This window comes from Venturia canescens, chromosome 2 (assembly GCF_019457755.1).
Source record: "Venturia canescens isolate UGA chromosome 2, ASM1945775v1, whole genome shotgun sequence".
NCBI classification, from domain to species: Eukaryota; Metazoa; Arthropoda; class Insecta; order Hymenoptera; family Ichneumonidae; genus Venturia; species Venturia canescens.
Window position 1 is genome coordinate 8,164,802 of NC_057422.1, and position 23,052 is coordinate 8,187,853.

Genomic DNA, 23,052 nt, shown 5'->3' on the forward strand with positions numbered 1-23,052 from the left:
AAGGGGACGTTTTCCAAGAGGATGTGTACGGAGGTGTGTGGAGTCGGAAAATGAGAAAGGACGGGGAAAAAAATGTGGAAAAATGCAGCGTCTGGAAATATAAGGCGGAAGGAAAAGCTTCGCGCAAGGAGTGCGCGCAAGGCGCGACCGAGGCAAGAGAGATGAGGATGTAAAGTGAGAGATCGATGGAAAAGAGAGTGAAAAAAATCCGTCTAGAACTAGTTTTCCAAGGGGAGTAGGAGGGAGGGAAAAAAAACTCGCTAATCAAAAGATAATATTAATAATTTATCATCTCCCGGCGGTTTATAACGCGATCATACATTTTCAGTAGCCGAGAATCGTTTCGTTTGACTCGTGGTTACATCATTCACCATCGGTGTGTATTTTCTCTCATGAAAATTCAATTGGAACGAGAGGCGCTCGCCCACTGAGGGAGACCTTATTATAAAACGACACTTTAATCGAGTGCGTATTTTCTTTACCATTTGATCCCTATTTTTCGCTGAGCGAGAGATTATTTCTGTCTCGAGGAATAAAAACTAGACCCTCGCTGCATCGGTGCACACGACGGGGTTCGAACAACGTCGTAATAATTCATCAAATTTCCTATATTCAAAAGCGCTCTTTGTCTTTTCCCAAAATTCAAAGAATCGCCAAATTTTGTCACAACTCTTTAGCGACCGTCAGCGAATACGGAAAGCCTCAATAATTCAATACTTAAAACGAGCTTTCTCGACGACACGACGAGCTAGGCGAGTCTCCGGAAGCGCTTGCGAGGAGAAAATATCGTGCCAATAGTGACTGGAATTTACAGTGACGTCTATTTATGCGTCGAAAGTGCCTCCAATCACTTCAATAATTGCTCCAAATTTAGTTGTTACGTTTCTTTGAAAATTTCGTGTTATTTAAAGCGCGGCTAAGAATGTATTTCACAACCTTATCACAACCTTATTAAAGAGTGCCAGCACCTCTTGTTACGGTGTTACAATAGTTATTGATTTTCTTAACTTTTATAACTGCATGCTCATCATCGTCGTCCCACCTTAATTACTCTCATGTCCCCACACATTTACCGAAGCTCTTTTAGCTTCGATACAATTTCTCGGAATGAAGATATATCTTACAATCGTAAATATATACGTCGGTGGTTAAAAACATTTTGCAAAGTAAGTGTGTGTCGCTGTCGTGGGCTTCGGGTGTGCCGAGAACCCGGCGTCTGTACATTTAACCAGTCACACAACAGCTTTGTTCGTGTTCCCCTTTTCATTCGGATCAATGATTATTTTAACTCGCATTCTCTCATTACATCCAACTCCCATTCGTCGTACGAGTTTGTATTATTACTTATAATTATTATTATGAATATTCTTATCGAATTTCATTTAGAGATATCAAATAATTTACTACGAGCATCGCTCACTCGATTCGCCCTCGTTATGAGACTCCTTTTATCATCTTTGACACATCGCCCGATGCCGTGGCTACGCCAACGACTTTTTATCTCAAATAAATCAAAAGCTCTTCGCACAATCGTCGGATAAACACCAATATTATCGCTTTAAGAATCCCTTAAATTTACAATCTCGTCCACTCATTTTTTCTCTGTGCACGTTTTTTTGGAAATTTTCGTATGTTGGTAAAGTTATTGTGCAACGCTGCTATTTCGTCGCGAGCTTTTGTGCGATGCGACTTTATTGGTAATCGAGCTCAAATATCATTTATTTCTATTCATTATTGTTATTATTTATAATAATAATATCGTATTCATGATCATTTTCTTATAATTATCGCACGCTTCCGATCCTTAAAGTCATAACCCGTTAGTTTGTTATTTAATGATACTCACAACCTTAATACTTACAATTTATAACGAAGGTGGATAAAATTTACACCACGTTCTATCGCTTTCTTAACCACTGACACGCGTGTGTGTGTATATGTGTGTATACTTTTATGTTACAAACGAGTGGTTTGCACACCGCAGGTCGTCGTCCTCGTTGCTATCTTTTCACATTGTCTTATTATAATCGGAAGGTTTTTTAAACGAAAGCTTCCGAGCTCGAGATTTTATTTTCTCACGACTGTTGTCGGCTGAGAATTATGCGTTTTTTTCTTTTCATTCTTTTTTCTCCTTTTTACAAACTCTTTGTCCCTCTTTTTCAAAGAATACATGCACTCGGCACAGCTTTCGCGTATAATATAATCGACCCCAAGGCCGCTGAGTGCTTCGCGGCTTGTGTATCGCGTGCTTGCTCTCTCCAAGATTTTCTCGCATCATGCCATGCATACTTTCAACTTCATCTTTCGTACTATCCGCTATTTTTCTCACTCATGATTCCTATCTGTTTCTTTCACTCGTTTCTTATATTCGCTTCCTTTCCGTCTGTCAGATATCTCGCTCTCTCCCTCTCTAGACAAGGATTTTCAAGATTCGGAACGGTTTTTCAGTTTTTTTCTCTCTTTGCCTAGATTTCGCTATTATCTTCGAGAGTTTACTGAGAAAGTCGTTAAGCGGCGTTTCTGAGGGAGGAAAATTAATATAATGGTGAATGAGCGTTTTTGAAGTTCTTCGTTTCGACTCGATTATGCGGAGCTCGAACGAATCCGAACTTTTAGAGCACGAGAGAGCCATTAGGCTCGGTGTGGTTATGAGCTTGGTGACAGAGCGAGCTTCGCGATTGTAATGAGCGTGCTATACTTCTTCACGAACGTCTCCTCACGAATGATTGATCGCGTGGCACACTCTCTGCTTCTACTTCAAGAAGAAAAAAAGGAACAGGATCCTTCGTATTACGGAGGTACACCCAAGTTTTAAGTACGTAAAACTTGGTAACTTTGCTCGCGTGCTCCTCGCCAAAGTTCGACAAACAGCGCAATCAAGATATCTATCGTGTGCCCGAGAAATATTAAGTTATTTAATATTGCTGGAGAAATTCGAGTTTTTGAGATTAAAAAGAATTTTTCAAGCTTCCAGCTCGTGTGCTCCGTCGGAAGGGGGAGAGAGAGAGAGAGAGAGAGAGAGAGAGAGAGAGAGAGAGAGAGAGAGAGAGAGAGGAGAAATGAGTTGTGAAATTTGTCGAGAGCAAACGACCAGAGACGGTGAACCCACAAGAATTCAATGTCTGCACGATTGACCTTCGTTATTTCTCTCGATTACAATATACGCGTTGTGTGCTCGCGCATTCGAGGACCTTAATATGGTACATCGTGAGTCTCTCACCGGAATTTTTGGTCATTTTCATAGAAAATTAATTGTCCCTCAAAATTAGTTGTATTTATTTCTCTCAACAGCAAGGTCGCGAGATCAAAAGTACCAAGGAGTACAAAATTGAGGCTCTCGAGAGTCTTTAATACGAGCCATTCGTGAATTATGCTCATGTGGAAATGCAATTCAATGCTTGCCTGCTGACCGTTATTATTCTGTTGAATAAATCATTCAATGTTCAGACTCATAAAAAAACTAGCTCGAAAGTCCTCAATTGAAAAATGAGATAATACGAGTATATTCCACTCCACCGAGTCCTTTGAGTTTCCTCTGTTCTCTGTTCCTCCGTCATCGTCACTATATTCGCGCTCCCGGCGGGCTGCAAGCCCGTCGATCCACTGAAACTTTTGTTCTCACGTCGCTGTCTCGAGGCTCTGTCGTATATTCTAACTCGAAATTCCAAGATGCTTCGTCGCCACCAGATGATCTCGGGCTTACGGCTGCTTTGGGAGCTGTACAAGGTGGCGAATTTTGAGTTGACTGTCACTCTTGTTCGAAACGTTTCGGATCGAATGGCCAAGTTTGAGCTGTGGGCACTGCTCTCGGGAAACGATCCCGTCACCGCAGCAGCTTAATGTGGTGAAAACTTATTTGTTTTCCCGACTGTGGAACTCTCGAACCTCGCAAATAAAACGTCGGAATATTATGATTTCTGGAGAGATGGAAATTCGGGTCGAAAGTTGCGTCACTCGAAGTAAAAACTCTCAGGGATTCAATTTCCAAGAGCCAGCGAAAATCTGCTCCCTCGAAATTTTTCCAAAAATACCGAAAAAAGGCGGCCCAACGTTTCCTACTCTTGTATATAAGATCCTCCAAAAAAGCGTTTGCACGATTGCATTCGTTGCACGAAGCATATTCGATTTTACTCAGGAAGCGTCACATTTTCTGTTTATGCGCATACAAAAGCAAACTGGTTTATCCAGGGAGACAGTACGTTCGGCGGCATCTCCGAGACGATTGCGGGGGTGCGAAACTCGGTAAATCTCACAGAGTATATATAAATGAGAGAATATTTGTATAGATAGATATAGCGGGGGTAGAAAAGGTGAAGAGAAAAGCCGAGTTAACGCGGCGGGACTGAGTAATCTTGAGCCTGGTTGGTGTAGGCGTGTGTGCGTGTGTGTGTGTGTGTGTGTGTGTGTGTGGGCAGGCGGGTGTGAGAGCGGGCTTTGTGAGTCCGATTGTCAAAGCAACGTTAATGCCTGGACCGAGGGAAGTGCATCGCCGTTGTTTCGCCAGGGCGCGTTAAACTTCTCGCGTCTCCTTGCCAAGCCAGTAATCCGGACTGGCACGGCACCCAGCGACGGAAGGATCGGACTCGCTCTATGCTTTTCCGTCGTCCCCATTGCTCCCTCGGAATATTAATGCATCCGACTGTGCCCCGGAGAATTCGAGGAAGTAAACTATACTCCGTGCATATATAAATGCGCATTGACTGCTCGGGGGGAGCGAGAGAGAGAGAGAGAGAGAGAGAGAGAGAGAGAGAGAGAGAGAGGAAATGTTGGACGGAGGATAACTAACATTCCGAGGGAGTGCATTCGGCCCGGTGGAACAAAGTTATACATGAGCGAGTGAGGCGAAACGCGGGAGCGGATTCCCACGATAATTATAGAGAGCGGATCGCGGAATTAGCGATGGGCTTCTGTTCAACTGAAATTGGTCAGTCTTCTGTGATGGGATTATGAATTCGAAATGATGATGGGGAAGGCGCCGAAAGTAGTGGATCAGGCTCGTGTTTCTGGAGCAACGAATATAAAGGCGGTTGAGCCAACCGAGTTACGACGAGCTTTGGATAGTTATTACTCTTGTTGAGGGAGATTTGGAGCGTGCTGGCGATACGAGGCGCTATCTCCGCGTTTCGATTTTTCAGGGGGCTCAATTACTCAGCTGAGGATATTAGAAAGTTCTCATAACTCTCCACGAGGGATTGTCTTCCCTCGGCCGACAGTCGCGCTGCTTCTTATTAATCCATCACTGCGCGGCCTCGGCGACGTATTGATTGGAAATTTCCAATCCGGGCGAAATTCATAACACGGGAATGCGATCGGGCCGGATATTATGCCTGTATATCAGCGCGCGCGAGTTGAACAATGTACCGAAGGAGAAAAGACGCGGAGTTTCTAATATTCAACTTTCGTCGAGTCCTGCTTTAGAGCCCGGGATCGGCAAGCGGAACGGAATTTCTCATTGTTTGTGACGAATTCTCGAGAATGGAGTCCTCGCCGAGTACATTGTTGTGTGCCGTCGTTTCGATTCTAAATCCAATTTCCTTTGAGAAAACTCTTCAATTTAGCTGATTGAACGCGGCGCTTCCTCCTATTTGAAAATCCACTCAATTAGATCAGCGAGCAATGGAAAATCTTGCGTTTGTTTGAATATCGACTGAGAGGAGATATCGCTGCGGCTTATTCAACCGCGCGACAACGCGCGTGTGCGATTAACCTCAAATGGGTGTTCATTAGTACACTGGTAACCCTCGAGTAATGCAGTAGATTGGATTATCCAACAGTTACAAGCTATACTCACGGAAAGCCGCATGTATATTAGGAAGCGGTGCGAGAAGTCGATACGCGCGCGCGGGCGCGCGCCCGCCCGCTCTCCTCGGATAATGCGATCGAATTGATGAAGCGATTTCCGGCGATGATTCTTGACGATGAAAGCGAACGCGCCGACTCGTCCTCTCGAGTCTTTCCTCCATTCTGCATTCTCCACTTTATTACGCACCTTGATTTTCGCTATTGTTCGACCGTTTTCCGAGGGAAGAACCTTTATAAAGCGTTTTCATCGATTCAACAGAGTTTGAGAATTTAATAGAGACGAGAATGCCGCGTTTTCCAATCTCCATGAAAAGTTAGAATTCCTCCATATACTTCACATTTATCTTTTCAACTGACCTCACCGGAACGGCGCATAAATTTCGTGTCGAAGAGTCTATCGACGAAAACAATTGCGAGCCATTTCAATGCGGCTCTCTCCAGGAAGCTTTTTTCCTCTCGCATTCGCACCAGTTTGTTGCCTTTTTGCAGCATTTTAAGGACTCAATGGATATTGAGTAAATGAAAAGAATTGCGCGCCTCGATAATGCGATCGTCGAATCGCTTTACCCCCTTCTGAAATATTCCTTGGAAACGAGATGAGATAAAGTATTGAAAAATCATTTACCGCTGAGCCTTTAGAAGCTCGATCGTAACTTTTACTTGGGCTTGTACAAGGCCTCAGAGAAGCTGTTTCGAGAAAAATCTAATTGTTTCGTTTTTCCTCCAGCGTTTGTGAAGTTTTCCCGTGCATCATAGCGGTGCGCGCCGGGCTTCGAAAAGCGATCGATGATCGTGTTACAGGAATACGCGGTGCGTTAATGATCGAGGAAATTGTCAATAAGTGGCAATTAAAGTTGCGGGCATCGTAACGGGAGTTTCGGTGTCAAACAGGGCCGCCTCAGAAACGGACTCGCCCGACGTGATGCAGCACATAAAGAAGACCGGGGGAGGAGTATTGTCTGGGAGAAATCGCGAAACTTTTGTGCCGAGCCGGCTAACGGAGCGAATACGTCGATAAACTATACCGGCGGGGGAGAAACAAAGTTTCAACCGGATATTCAAAGCGCCTGGAGCGTAGTCGGGCAACAGCATTGGAGAAACAGTCGCAGGGGAGAGGGATGAAATCCGTGGATGGGAAGAGAAAAAGAAAGGGAGCGAGAGAGGGGGAGAGAGAAGGAAGGAGTTCGTGTACCAACGTTGCCACGAATGCAGATTCACGCGAGCATGGATCCGAGATAATTATCGTGTACGGTCCGAGATATAGTATCGCCCAATAAATCACGTCAACCGGGAGAGAGAGAGACTCAGGAACCGGGGATGCAACATCGCTGGGGTGTTTCGAGAGGGCGTACCGTTAATCCGAACTGAAACGATGTATAGTCGTGTACTGTGTAAACTGATAGTAAATGAGAGGCACACGCGGTGGAGGAAAGACGCGCGGAGGAGGGTAAAAAACCGGGCGAAAAAAAACCCGCCGAAATCCCTGAGAGCATTATTTTGACGGTCGAATAATACGGGACAGATCGCGGTTAGCAGATTAATAGTCGAGTGAGCGATAATGAAATCTGTTCAATTTATACGGCGTAATTGAATTGACGACGGCGCGGCTCGCGCCGCATCAATATCGCGTATTTGTCCTGTTCGCTCGATTTACGCCGCCGCGAGAGCCAACTCTACGTGAACAACACTACAGTCCCATTATAACATCGTTCGATCAAAAGCAGTAAAGATAATTAAGAGTTAGTCAGCCGTGGGTAAGCTGCCGAAGTGGGGGATGGCCGAATTCGGCGATTCTCATCGTCCCATTTTCGCAGTGGCCCGAGATCATCTCGCCATTCGCACGTTAGTGACTCCCTCGCGTGAGGAAATCATGAACAATAAAGTGAGAGACTGAAAGAATTAACGGTTCGTCGCAACACCGCGACGTTATTCCGGAGAATCTTACTCGAGTCCCTACGCACGACCGGATATTTAAAGTTGATGAATTCTTAGGAGGTAAATGTACGCTCTCGTTGCAACAATTACTTGGTGATATCTACAATACCTGGGGTGCAATTTCCGCGTATTGTCACCTGGACCGGAGTGTGTCGGAGACGTGTCTTCAAGATTAATAATAATAACGATAATATCAATGATATTAGGAATAACGATAACAATAAAATAGTCATGAGAATGATGAAGAAATATTGGAATCAACGAATGTGCAGCAGCCTTCTGAAGGCTCGCCTGTAGTCGAGATTGAAAATAGTGTAGATGAGGGGATTGAGTGCGCTGTTGACGTAGCCGAGCCACGTGATGAAGTAAACGAGCCTCTCGGAGGGACAGCAGGCGGGACAAAAGGGGACGATAACGTACATGAGGAAAAAGGGCAACCAACACACGACGAAAACTCCCATAATGACGCCAAGAGTTCTAGCGGCTCGTCTCTCTTTTGACAAGGATATTCTTTGACGTTCCTCGATGAATTGGTAGACGGTGGTTGAGGTGCCACCGGCGGCGGACACGCCGGCACGTCTCCCGTGTCCGCCTATCGCTGGTCCACCGGCGCTACAGCCACCGGCACCGCCGGTCGTCGCTTCGATTGCTTCGTCGTCGTCGAGGGAGGCTTTAATTTGTGAACGCGGCGTCGAACGCTCGTTGTGATTAGTTTCCGAGCTGACGGACTCTTCGGCGTCCTCGTGCTCGTGGCGATGCCTCGTCGACGTAACAACACCGAGCCGACTCTGCCTCGCACGCTCCCGCAAACGTCTCCTCGTGGCTAAAAATATCTCAAGATAAACGAGGCTCATGAGCAACAGTGGGATGAAAAATGAGCCGAGGGACGAGTAGATAACGTAGCCCTGCCGCCTGGTCAACTGACAGGGCGTCCCAGGCTCGAGCTCCTCCGGCCAGTCGTTCCACCCTGCCAACGGCGGCGAACTTATTGCACCGGACAACAGCCACACGCCCCCTATCGTACCGAGGACGCGCTTCAAAGTTCGCTTCTGCGCGTAGTTTATCGGATCCGTTATCGCCCAGTAACGGTCCAGGGCGATCGCGCACAAATTCAATATGCTCGCTGTACAACACAGCACGTCGCACGTCAGCCACAACTTACAAAAATGTATACCGAATATCCACTTGCCGAGGAGCAGGTAAACCAGGTTGAACGGCATCACGAGTATCGCCACTGCCAAATCGGCCACCGCCAATGACACGATGAAAAAGTTTTGCACTATTCGCAACGGCCGGTACGTAAATACGCTCAGAATCACTAGTGCGTTACCAAGGACGGTCGCGATCACGAGGAAACCCAATGTCAGTGAGGCCGCTATCGCTTCCCAGGCTGGTAGTGTCGAGCCAGTCTCGATCTCCACCGTGCTGCAACCACCCTCGACGACACCACCACCGCCACTCCCTCCACCCTCGTAATCGTCGACCATCGTGCCGCCTGATTCACCACTCGAATTCATCCCTTACGAGAGCTCCTTACACCGCCACTTTTATTACCTCGCGTTACATTGTGCGCCAGCTCGTTTCGCGCTTCCCCTGCAACAATTACAACAGTTTCAGTACCCCTTCGCTATCCAAACAATTCCTCTTTCAACTTACTCGTATTCATTCAATTGTTTCTGACGATATTTTACTCTTTTCATCTATACAAGCTTCCACGATGCTCTTTATTGCTTCAGATACAAACGAATGAATAGAACGTTTTCTCGTTATCTACGGGGCGTATTCTTATGTCGTAACTGACACCCTCTTTCAGGAGCATAAACTGGGGAGACCGAGACAAAATTGAGTATCCAAAGAAATATTGCACTTTTCAGAAGTTTGAGACCTTATGTACACTTGCAAGGGGCGAAAAAACGTGATTTTTTTTACATTTTTTTCGATAAGAAAATAAATGTTTATTAAAAGACTGTGAACGACATTTGTTAGTACAATTTCTTTCACAATAAATTTCTCAAAATGGTCCAACTCCAGCTGTATTCCAGTAGCACCTTTTTTGAGCATCAGTTCCGGTGGACATGATAACTAAAAAACTATTTATCCGATCTGTATCAAACTTACCAGTTATTTATTATAATAATAGCTTGGGTCTGGGACGAAGGATTTGTAAAAATTTTGATTTGAAAAAAAATGGCGACAGTTTTAACTAAAAATTCATTTTTTGAGGTGCTGAATTTTCAGTTTTTTTCTTACAATTGTTTGTTTCCAACAAAATACGAAATCAATTGTCCAGGCCCTAGTTATTATTATAATAAATAAGTGATATAAATTTCGTATGGATCGAATTAATAGTTTTTTAGTAATCGTGTCCACCGCGAAGGTATTTTTAAAAAAAAAACGATTCCGAGATAATCGCGTTTAATGATTCGAGTACCCATATGCTCCGATCTTCATGAAATTTGGTGAGAATATTCTTCGGCCATTGTACTTGGAGAATATGTAATAAAAAAAAAAATTTCGATTTTTCCACCCATCACAAGCGTATATTGAGGCCTTAAGACTTTGGCTTTTTCAACTTTTGAAGAAAAAAAAATCCCGCGAAGACGGTGAGCCCTTCAAAAAGTTGTGAAGCTTTTCTTTTTAAGCATTCGAATATAAGAATGTAAAAGAAATTATGAGAAAATTTCCGACGTTTTTTTCATTTTGAGAAAAATCCAAAATCAGTCTTCCCTATTCGTTGTTCATATCCCCATCATCAACATGAATAAATTATTAACACATTGGTGAATTAAAAGACAAAATATAATAATGGGAAGTAGTAACAAAATTGGTGACATTAACAATGACAATAGCGCAGCAGGAGAAAGCAGCGAAAAAAAAAACAAAATCCGACTATAATATTATCGGGAATCCAGGCGTACGGGGTTTTTTTAATTGGAAAGAAAAAACGTGTTTATTTGAGCGAATATGTGAAAATATTCGCATTCCGAATAATCCGCGGAAGCCGAGGAATAATGCACACACATTCGTTCAAACGGCGAAATTTCAGGTGCGTAAATATTCGGAAAAAAATGAGGATTTTAATAACTCCGATGTCAACGATTCGGGAACAATGATAATTGATCGGCCATTTTTAATGAAGTTTTAATGCCTAGTATGTTGCGTGAATCCCTGCGAAAGAACATCCCCTCGCAGTCCTTAATTGAATGATGTTTAATCGTGGAAAATAATGGCCTCGACTCCAATGAATGGAATACTTTTTATGGAGCAGGAAGAAGAGGAAAAAACGGTGGAATAGTCCGTGGTTCGTTTCATCACTGCTCGGGCAGTCTCCACGTTCGCAAATGCCGAATATCCTTTCCTCCGATTGTACACTTCCCACGCGAGTGCCGTAGCGTGTAGTCGCGGGCTAGTTTAACTCGGGTAAACGAGCGAACGCAAATATCTACGGGGCTCGTCCTGCATGTTTACGGATATATAGTACGGGGGTCACAAAGCGCTCGGGCGTACCAGCAGCAGCGGCGGCGTCGGAGCGAAAATCCATTTCTGACCGTCAATTTTCTTTTTATTACCTTTTTCCCCGCTCGATACTCGTTAAAGCTTCAGAGTTGGACGATTCGACGTGGTGCTGGCCATCTCTAATTACTCGAAGGATCTCCGGACTTGTCACCGCAACTTCCAATTCTATCGAGAGGATTTTATCAGACCTGAGGCTCTGATGAAGTTTTCCCGAGTCCCTCTCTTTCCATCCAAAACGGGGTCAACGGAACGTCGCTCTTACTTATATTCAAATCCGTGGTAAAAGATAAAAAAATTTTTAAATTGAAAAAAAAAAATCACATAAAACAATGAAAAATAGGTTACACCTTCTTTTCAGCCTGTCATGAGCCTGAACTAGACATGCTTAATACGCCCCCAGGCCTCGCGGAAGTAGTCCCTAATGATTTCACACTTCACTCATATTCAAGTGTTAGAAAAATCCAATTATATCTCAATATTTCAGCCTCCAACTGCGACGACGAATCCCATTAGCTCTGACGATTACTTTAGTGCGATGCTGAAGCTCGAATATCCACCCGAATTTTCAAAAGTTTAATTGCTCGACTAAACCGTCGATCAGTTCCAATAACACTCAATCCATTGGTGGCATTGGTGGCAAGTGGAGAGCGCTCGTGGCCACGACAAAATCAGTTTAATTGTGTTTTTGGAGATCGAAAAGAATTTTGAAAAATGCCACTCCTCGAATGGTTATTGATCCCACGATCAGAAATAATGAGGAGAAAATATTAACGACGCGTGTACAAAAAGAACTCTCACACCGCTCGAATTTAAGGTAGACCATGCGCGAAACGATTTTCTTAATAAAATTCCATGTAACGAACGAATGCTTCTTGCGAAGTTTATGAAAAAGTACACGATAACAATGAATTATTTAATGAAGGTCTGGGAAAAAATTCGAGTCTTACTAATTAAGGTATATTACGCACAAATAAAATGAGCACTCGTAAACTTACATTTGCTTATTTCGTCATTTTGTTTCTTCTTGGCTTGGCCCATTCTTGTCATAGCCTTCTGTCTTTTTATTAACGCTTTTTTTTATTCATTTCCCTTCGTGCTTTCCCTTTGATCTCTCCAAATCGATTTTTTACATAAAAAACTACAGTATTTGAAATTCGGGGTTCGGTCAGTGATGGATCCCCGATTAATTAGGCTTGTAATTTCATTCGCCAAATGCCAAGTTGAAAAAATATATTTACAATTTCGAATAAATAACTCTGGCATTAATTTAAAGTGATTCTATCTTTAATTAGGGAGTAAAAATCGATCGAATTTAGACACCCATAAAATACGATCGTTCGAGCATGATCTACCTTAAATCGTGAATTCATGAGCCCTCTGAAATAATTCTGCGCGGATATAACTGCGCGTTTTGAATACTTTCGCTTCATCGAGATACTCGCCGCGCAGACAGTGCACTTAATCCTCGAGATAATTGTCTTGTCACGAGCGACGATGTATCTGCTCCATTATCATTTGCCGGCGATGTACATAAGTTACCCGCACGGATAATACGAGTCCATGTATTCCCGGTGTAAAAGAGCGTAACTTATATTTGGGTATTCTTTAAGGGGGCGGGGGGGTAGGATGAGGACTTGTAGCCATTTGTCTTGGCACGAGAGCCGCGATCGGAGCCGACAGCGAGTTCTCGCATTCTCTAAATTAATCGATTCCGTTAGAAATCTCGCTCTCGTCGGTTTCTCTCTAGCGTCAAATCCGCGCTGTGAATAAAGCGGGATCGATTCTCTATTCCGCATTGGATCGGAGAGTCGCGAGTGAAAAAATAAATAAAAAACAAACGAAACAACAACAAGGTGGCATCGGCGGAGAAAATTGAATTTGTTCGCGGACTGGAAAGCGACGAACGGTGCTCTGGAAAAAAAAAAAAAAAAAAGTGAATTGGCACAGGACTTTTCGGGAACAATGCTTCACAGGAATGCGAATAAATTAAAGCCTCGCTTTCATTATAACGACAAGGAACGACTCCGATGAATAAATATTCAGCTTCCAATCAATATCGATCAAATATCCGGAGCATTTTTGCGTCCGCCTCCAGGCTTAGCTGTCTGATCCTGATGGAGCGACGAACACTATGACCCTAGAAAAAAAAACGCTCGATCGCGCACCTCTCTCCGAGGGATCTTGCCTCGGATATTGCGACGAAGCCTTTTTCATCTGGTTTAACCTTGCCTAGACTATAACCTCGTGATCTGGTTCCCCGATGATAGAAAATCACTGGGCGATATGCGAAAGCTAATCCGCTTACACCTCCGCCAGAACTTGTAAATATTCCGTTTGGTCCGCGCCACCGCAAACTGCTGATAAGACGGTGGCCCGTGTCTTATAAAAGCTCAGATCTCTTGTGCAAGGGACGCGCTAATGCTCGTGCTCGTAATTTCCTCCTGCGAATATCTCGCGGACGTGCACAATCATCTGTTCCAAAACTGCATGACTATGCTGCTCTGTTTTATCCTAAGAAGGCTTGCAGGCGATAATTTTACTAGAAAATTGTGCTCGACGCTTATCCCCAAACGCTTTTACAGCGCATGTAAAAGCCTCGGTTTTTTCTACTTTATTCCCCACGGTTTATCGGTTGACTCTGTCACCGCTACACGCAGTTGGTCGGGTTTCTGGACATCCGGACGTATTTACAGGCTACCCCACATAATTTATTCGACTCCGAACGGTCGTGGCCTCATTACTATTTAATATCGGTGATTAAATATTGTAATTATAGGAACAAGGAGCCCAGCACGAGAGCAGTATCGGATCGAAACAACGATGAATAATCATCGCGTCATTATATCGTTTACTCGTGAAATTCTGTGTGACTATCATCGTAAAATGGGAATAAATTCATACGCGTTAATCTCTCTTGTTCGAAGCGTTAAGGTAGTTCATGCACGAAACGATTTTCTTAAGAGAGTCTTGAAATTTACACACAGTATAAATGGGTAGTCGACTGACACTCGTATCAAATTTTAAGGAGTTCGTCTTATTGGTTGTTTAGATAAACGTGTTTAAATATGAAGAAAAATACACAGAGTTAGGAACGAATAAAAGCTTCTTGTACGAAGTTTATGAAAAACGTACACAATAACAATGACGCATATAATAAAAGTCTAATTTCGGGATTTTGTTTCTTCTTGCCTCGGCCCATTCTTGTCATAGCCTTCTGGTTTTTTACTAACACTTTTTTTTTATCCATTTCCCTTTGCTCTCTCTCTCTCTCTAAATCGATTTTTTACATAAAAAACTAGTATTTTAGCCAGGGGCGAATGAAATTTGGGGTTCAGTCAGTGATGAATCTCCGATTAATTATTGGCTTGTAATTTCATTCGCCAAAAGATAAGTTGAAAAAATGTATTTACAGTTTCGTATGAATAACTCTGGCATTAATTTAAAGTGATTGTATCTTTAATTAGGGAGTAAAAATCGATCGAATTTAGACACCCATAAAATACGATCCTCCGGGCATGATCTACCTTAAAGGCGAGAATACTGCGGCTATTGATTCGAGGTTCGAAAATCTCGAGGATCTTGGAGTATTTAACGATCCGTCGCGGAGCGCTGCTTCTGTGTCTGATCAAATATTGAACGGGTAGTGGAAATATTTCAGGTACGTTTGGGGAATGGTAAACAGTGGATACATTCTGTGAGAGACTTTTCCCAGTGAGAGGATTTCGCGACAAAAACTCTCGTATCGAAAAGCTCCTGCGGCGCATTGTGCGGTGCAATCGACACTTGCAGTTTCTCGACAAGATCAAGTTGCCTCTTACAAACGAGGCCACGGCCACGCACTCACCAAAGCACGATTCTTTCTTAAGGAACAATGTACCAAAGATATTTTCCACAAAAGGAACGGACCGGAGCGAGCGTGAGTGGAGCAGATAAAAGGTCCATTACAAATAAATTCTCGGACGAAAAGCACGCGGACAAATAGAGGATGAAAAGAGAGAGAGAGAGAGAGAGAGGGAGAGTTTCGCGATAAAAAGAAAGTGCACGTACGTGTACATGAACAAACATATCCGCATGCGTCCGGGGCGCGATACAAGCAGATTATACGGACACAGGATGCAGCAGTTTCGGTCGAGTGAAGCAGTTCTCTTGCGGACTCTCCCCCGCACCAGAATACATTTTCACTAAATTGAACAAAGTCATTTTCGACGCTTCAGCACCTTTGGAGCATACTCCATAATCGAAAGATCCCTCTACGTATACGGTGAACTTTACTGTCCTCGTATTCATGCACCAAGTATACACAGAACATCGTTTATTCAGCGTCTCAGACATCGTAGAATTTGTGTGGCCGCTAATACCGTATATAATAAAAATGGAATACATGATAACGTAGAACGAGGCTGTATCCACGATGAAACATTTATTCGTATATAGCCACTCACTGAGTAAACTTCGTTTCAATGAATTTTTTGTTGGATATCTACAAAATCGTTGCGAACCAAATGAATTTCGCTGACTCAATGAACATTTCGTTGATTCGATCACTTTGTTTGCCGACTCGAATGCGAATTCACGACGACGAATAAAACGTCACTGAATCAGAGAGTCTCATTTCGTTTCCCCATTTGCTGATATAACAAAAATCTTCGAGTGCTATTGAAACAGAAAAATATTTTATGATACCCTCTTCCACCACAATTTCAGTTTACTCTCAAATTGCAAAGTCCCCTCGCGACGAAAATTCGAATATCGTTTTTTCCAAAACCTCCCCTAACCCATAAAAAATGTGTCCACGTTCCAAGAAATAAATCCTCGCAACATGTCGTTCCGAATATTGCACGAAATATAACCGAACCGTTTATCTGACATTCATAATAATCGACACGAATTTGCCTGACCAGAGAGCCGAATGTGCGCATAAGGGTGGACGAGCCCCCGACAAATTGAAACGCAATTTCAGTGTTCGAGCATCCAAATCTATGTATGATGAGGCAGGATGGACCGTAGGAACGCCAGGGCACTCCGTTCCTCTGATAATTCGTTATAGTTGAAGGGAGGCGAGCACAGAGAGAGAGAGAGAGAGAGAGAGAGAGAGAGAGGAGAGAGAGAGAGAGAGAGAGAGAGAGACACGAACCCGAATTGCCGAGGGCTGTTTCCCTGTACGCAATGATCTATGTATACGTGCATTACAGGGCTGCATACATAAATATATTGGTCCCCATATTGCAGTGGCATCAATACGTGTCACGTGTATACAGGAATGTAGGCGGGGGGGTCTACGAAGATTTTGGATGCATCATCATTTCAACGAGTGCGGATACGCCCTTTTCCATTCCAAGCATCGCAATTCCCATGCATGTTCTCTCCATTTGTACATACAAATCAATCCAATTTTACGTACTTATACACACGCAGCTTGGAGTGCTCTCCGCGGTGGGTCTCGTCGCGCTATACAGTGGCGAACACGAAGGGACGGGTCAGCTGGAGTACTCTGTTGGGGTTTCCTGGAGATTTGTGCACACACAGTGAAAACAGGTTCGAAGCAGAGGAGAAAACGAGACTCGAGGTGCTGGTGATTCTCTTGCAACGTATGCAACTGGAGAAACCCGAGCCTTGTTACTCGCCCCATCTATGCACACAGCTGAATTGACAGAGCTTGCAAAACAGTACGTGATTATATAGGGAAACCACGATTTTGAATACCGGAGAAAACTCGGCTTGCAAACCAGCCTGGTTCCGGGCTTGTCTAATTTAACCGCACCAATTGAACTTTTATGTGCCCTGAATACACTTCCGCACGGGAAATTTATGTGTCGAGTTACCCAGAGATGATAGCAGTCGAGAGAAAACTTATACATTTTTAAGTACAAACTTGAACCGCCTTTCAACCGCGTACCATTAAACGTGCAGGGGTCTCGATTTCTCATGCGGTTCTACCTATATTCGAGATATATTCTGTATATCGGATGTTGAGTTGAACGAGATATTTTCAGGGGAAGCAAATCAAAGGGATTGGAAACTCCGAGGTCTTGAGGTTGAGTGATTAAAATACCAAGAAATTGGATTTTTTTAAAGTAGTTTGGTCAATTTTTGCTCAGTATTCTTGGCCATTAGCGTGTCTCTGCAGATAAAATGAATGTTTTTTCGGTTCGATGAAACGAATTTTACAGGCTTTACGTTTCTTACGAGACAGAAATAAATCTGAAGCTTTCTCATACGTTTCTCCACCGATGAGCAAATGCAGCGAGCAGTAACACGCTCACTGAAATTAAAGGGCAGCCTTTCGTACGCGGAGCTTACGACACGACACGGCGAATATGCTCGGTGGTGTTTGTGTGGAAATTAGCGAAAACCTCTGGCAGGAAAGCGGGCTAAATTCGCATGGTAACTCAACAAGTTTTCTTCTTGAATTATAGGTACATCGGAAGCGCAAGCTGAAACAGTTGAAACGCTTCGACCATCGGTGCGGCGGGCGTGAAATACCCGAAGCTTTGTAAGCTGACCGCGTTAGTTGGGAACATGCATATAATATGATGGCTCGGTCGAGGGGGATCACTGCACCTCGCCGCGCTCCCCTGTGTCTACGACTTATTTGTGACTCCTGCACAAACAGCGTTACTATCACACACGTACGTAATTGTTTTGAAAAAGTAAAAAAGGAAAAGAGCCCATTGGATCTGCCCTGCAAAAGAGGAAATTTGGGACAAGTTTTACCACTTTCCAGAGCTATTTAAAAGCCTTTTTTTCGACGCTACTGCAACTTTCTAAAAGTCTCTTCTAAACTCTATTTAACTAGCTGTGATGAGACTCGCAGCGAAGCTCAAACACGCAGCCCTTTTTCCGTCGAGTATACGACCAAGAAGTAAATTGTCTCTTAAAGTACTTAATAAGCTTTGATAAGGATAAGTACCCTCACTAATCCCTGATAAGGGCGATTAGAGCAGGGCGATTAGTAGGTATATAGCGAACGCTTTACGCGATTAGGGGCTTGTGATAATCGTTACTTGTGAAACGACCTGAGGGTGACGGCGATAGGGAAAGGGTAAGAAAGAGAGAAAGAAAGAGTCTCTTGGAAACAGGACAAAAAATGCTAAAAGGGAGTTAATTTCCTGACGAGGAAACGACCAAGCCCGCGATTTTTTTGCGTCCATGGCCATTTGTAAATTCCTGCTTCGTCGTACTTTGTCCCGTGACAGAATCGAACCGACGTAGCTCTCGGGAGGCTCGTATTCATACAATATGAATTGAAAGGGTAGTACGGTACACATCGATTTTCGAATTAGCCGGGCGAGGAAGGGCTGGTGCACGAAAAAGTCAAAATATTGCTCGCATGCACGCGATCCTGTATTTTAACGTTTATTTTTACAATTTCCTCTCTCGAGACTTATCCCCCAAATGTTTGCTACTTTATCAGCATATTTACAGCCGCCCTCGCGACTCACCGCGTTACCCAATGACCAACAATCGTTTATATTCGCCCCCTTAAATACTCAATTAACTGCCAGTAACGAGGGAATCAATGACACTCGATCGGAGTGGAAACAAACTTCGGAATCGCAGAATTCGCTGGAAAACTTGAGCTAGGACATGCTCGAAGGATCGTGTTTTATGGGGGTCTATAAATTGGGTCGATTTTTACTCTCTAATTAAAGATCACTCTAAGTTAATGTCAGAGTTATTAATGCGAAATTTTAAATACATTTTTTCAGCTTATTTTTTGGTGAATGAAGTTATTTGAACAGGGATCCATCACTCGCTGAACCCCGAATTTCATTCGTCCCTGGCGAAAATACTAGTTTTTTTGTAAAAAAATCGCATTAGCGAGCGCAAAGAGAAAACACAAGGGAAAATGGATCAAGAAAAAAGTATTAATGAAAAGACGGGCGGCTGCGAGAGGAATGGACCGAGCTAAAAATGTTTTCTCAGACTTTCGTTATACACTTCATTAATATTGTGTACATTTTTAATAAAGTTCGTAAGAAGCGTTCATTCGTTACATGGAAAGATAAACGATTTTTTACGCAAAGTCCCTATAAACCTGGTGTATTTTTCTTCGTATTTAAACACGTTTATCTCAATAACCATTAGGACGAACCCCCTTAAAATTTGACGTGCGTTTCAGTCGACTACCCATTTAAACTCTGTGTAAATGTCAAAACTTTCTTAAGAAAATCGTATCATGCATAAACTACCTTAAAAAATGGATCTCAAATGTTTTCTTTTCTCACTTATGAAAGTTGTTCCGGAAACAGCAGAATTAAATCAAATACCTTTCAAACGTACGAATGTTGAAGTATCCTTTTTATGAATCTCTCTTCGCATATAATCGTAGAGGTACTAAAATGTTGAATCCGTTGAACGCACAATTTGGTGCAACTCGAAACTCGCGAGAGACACAAAAGGTATAGTTCATATTCGAATGTATAAACGCGAGGGCGAGAAATTCTGGGTGGAATTCTATGAATTTTGGTACTATTCATGGTCCAAGGCAGTCATGCACGCGCGCGAGCAAGAAGGTGGCTGGGTAGCAAATTCACCGGGCATGGAAGCACGGAATATACAGGAAAGGGTTTAAGGGATGCGGGAGTGTTGCTGCTCGGTAATATTATGAACGGAAGCTATCTTTGGAGTGTAATTTCAGACGAATTGATGGGAATGAGCCACAACCGGACGAAAATTTCGCAGCAAACGTGCGGTGGGCTGCCCAGTTTTTTTTTTTTTCAATTTCGACGATTCGTCAACCGCACGTTCGCACTTCTGTCAATCAGTGATTCAGCGAATGCGCGAATATACTTCGTTGCATCGATTACATATTCATAAGTTTTTTCATATTCAAAACTCGGCAAATTTCAAGTTGCCGGTTTCAAATCCAATTTACAAAACGTGACAATTTTTGTATCCAAACCCAGCTTGAACAAGTTTGCGAAGAATGCCAGCTTGATAGTGCGCAGATGCCGCGAGCCCGGAAGCACAAGAATGAATGGAAAAAGGGAAAAAAATTTCTACCAGGCAAAACTTGAGGACGTGAGGCGCTAAATTCGATCGGAGTCTCCCTTCTCTATAAGGAGAGACCGAGGCAAAATGGAGTATCCGAAGGAAACATCGTGCCTTTCGAAAATTTCGAAACCTCATTCCATTCTTTACTCCCAAACATCCAAAAATTTACCGTTTACAATTTAAAAAAAAAAAAACAAAAAGTTTTTCGGGCCAAAAAGATCCTGCAAAAATTTGTGAAACTTTCTTTTTTACTACAATTTCAATACAATGTAACTGCTTCTTCTAGCAAAGCATTCGAGGTGCATTGATCCAAAAGTTTTAAAAAAAAAAGAAAAAGGGAAAAATTTTGAACAAAATCTAAATAAGCAAAAATCCGAAAAAGAAACTTACAAAACAATTTTATTTTTGTTTTTATCCTAAAAAAAAATGATCTCCTCCACTTTTGAAGTGCCCCGTTTCGCTTGGATCTTCCCTGTATAGGATGCCACACGTAGATCTAGGAAAGTGTGAGTATGCTAGAGTTCGTGTACAACTCACGAAGGATATATGGGCAGTCTGTAACACAGGGTAAGTGTGGAAGACTGGCATGCTTTTGGCACTGCTTGGTACGAGTGCAAAGTTTTTCGATAACTTTTAACGAGGCATTTGAATAAAAATGTATCGGCGCAAATAAAATCTCGTAATTGAATATCTCAAATTCGTGAAGAGCTTTCCTAGCTCGGCCGTGATCCAGTTCCACCTCGTGGAATCTGGGCGAAGTATTTTTTCATTTGAATTAAAGAATGTGAGTCCGCGAGGTCATCCACAGCCCGCTTTTTTATTCCAATGGGTAAAAAATATTTTTCATCATCGCGCGCGTTCTGTGTTTAAATTATGCGTCCGGCATATTAAAAAAATATAATAAGCAGCTCGCGCGACCCCGTGAATAAACCTGAAACACACACTTTGCGAAAAAAACAAGGACGTTAAACGGATTTGAAAAAATCTCGTGTACCGGACTCTCGTAAAAATGATGCTGTTTTTACTAAAATCTAACAATACGTGGAGGACGAGCGAAATTTTTTCAAAAGTATATCAAGACGAGATGAGCAGCCCTTCGAATACGCTAATTTTTTGCTCATGCTGCTCAAATTTCAATGGGAGTTTCAACAGTGTTATGAAAAAACTGGACTTTTCCTTTCATGATAATGACACTGTGCAACCACTCGTGGAATTCAAAATGTTTTATAATACTCGGGAAAATGTTTCTCCAAAATAATGGGCATATGCTATGACTCTCGCGACAACGACCGGTACAATTAAAATTGCTATTATTGTTCTCTCAGCTCCATGACGAAGAGACCGATTATGGAAGCCTCTAACAATACGATATTGTCCTCAACTGACGTTGAAAGACTCGGCAGGAGCATTATATTTAACAATTTGTACGATCTTTATGCTACGGACAATGTGGAGCTTTCATTCTGAGGGACAGAGCTGCTTCTAATTGCTATAAATGTTTAGTTCAATTTGATTATGAAAGGAAGGGGCATGCGGATAGACGAATCCGCGTTTTCTTATGTTGCCACTTTGACGTCAGCTTCTCTCATTTCCGTGGCACCTCTTTTGAACATTTTTTTTTCAATTTTCAGTCATCTGCACGAGCAGGCTGAAGAGAATCCGTGAAAAAACCGGCCGATGGAACGAAATCTTACTGATTCTCTGCAAAAATCATGCGGAGATAGCTCGCTTAGTGAACGTTCGGGAAATAATTATAACGGACGAGGTTCATTAGGAAAGGTTCAGGGAAAAAATTGTAGGAGACTCAAAGGCGAGCTACGAAAGTTCGTCGACCCACAAGACTATCTTTAGCGAGGACTCTACGAACGTAATTGGTATTGATGAAAAAGCTTAGCTCGTCGATCAGATTCGTTCTAGAATTGTGGAGGCAAAATAAAACAAGATGAAAAAAATTACTGGAGAATGAAGATTCACGTTAGTCGTGAATAATTTGTTGCTTCTTCGAACAGAGGCAGCTTTCGTAAGTGGAAAATTGGTGTGGCTGAAAGACCGTTGTATTCTGTAGGAAGCACTTGGCGTGTGAAATCTATAATGTAAAATGAAGGGAGAAAAAAATGGAGCGGAAGTGGAAATCGTTAACTCATGAATAAGGTACGCGAAAAGAAGGGCAGCACGAATGGAAGAGCCGCGTAGAATCGAGTTTAGACATTATTCGATTTGGCCAGTCGTCTGTTGCGAGCTTCGGGTTCGTAATTTTTAGCGCAATTGTTAATACAATAAAATATAAGTGAAGCCGCCCATTAGACCGTTGGCTGTACAGGAGGCAGTGCGAGAAAAAGCGATTAAAAAACTTCTCGAGGTCGCGGTGTCGAGCCATCGAAAATTTTTCTCATTAACGCAAAACTTCGAGGAATTTAACGGAACAAAGTGCATCCATTAAGTAGAAACCGATGGGCGCTGGATAACTGTATATTTCGTCGCTGTGAACAGGCCATTGTCACCGAGGCAAAACCCTCGAATGCCCAACATTTCAGCTTCGTTTTTCGCAAAGAGAAAATCGAAGATAAACGATTCGTTTATGAATACAACGATGATTATCCATCGCCGTTGGCTCGAGCACCCAAAACTTGTCTTTTGCTGAACGATCCGTATTCGCTGTACACCGCTCGAAACTCCATTGCAACACGAGTCCGTGGATTTCCAGTTCAAACGTACGCCGAGGATTGTAAGATTTACCACAGTCTAAAAAATTTGTCCGTTTTTTTCCACCCGTCAGTCCGGGCAAAGGGCTGAGGAGGACGG

The 23,052-nt window shown here is 43.0% G+C and overlaps 1 protein-coding gene across 1 annotated transcript in view; it reads right to left on the reverse strand.

Annotated features, from left to right (window-relative positions):
- Positions 1 to 264: 264 nt before the first annotated feature.
- Positions 265 to 23,052, reverse strand: part of Oct-TyrR (Octopamine-Tyramine receptor) — a 41,631-nt gene continuing 18,843 nt past the window's right edge. Inside the window, exon 2 of the mRNA XM_043411134.1 lies at positions 265 to 9,330. Coding sequence (XP_043267069.1) covers positions 7,995 to 9,254 — 1,260 coding nt within the window. The 5' untranslated portion in view covers positions 9,255 to 9,330 and the 3' untranslated portion in view covers positions 265 to 7,994. The remainder of the gene's footprint in view (positions 9,331 to 23,052) is intronic.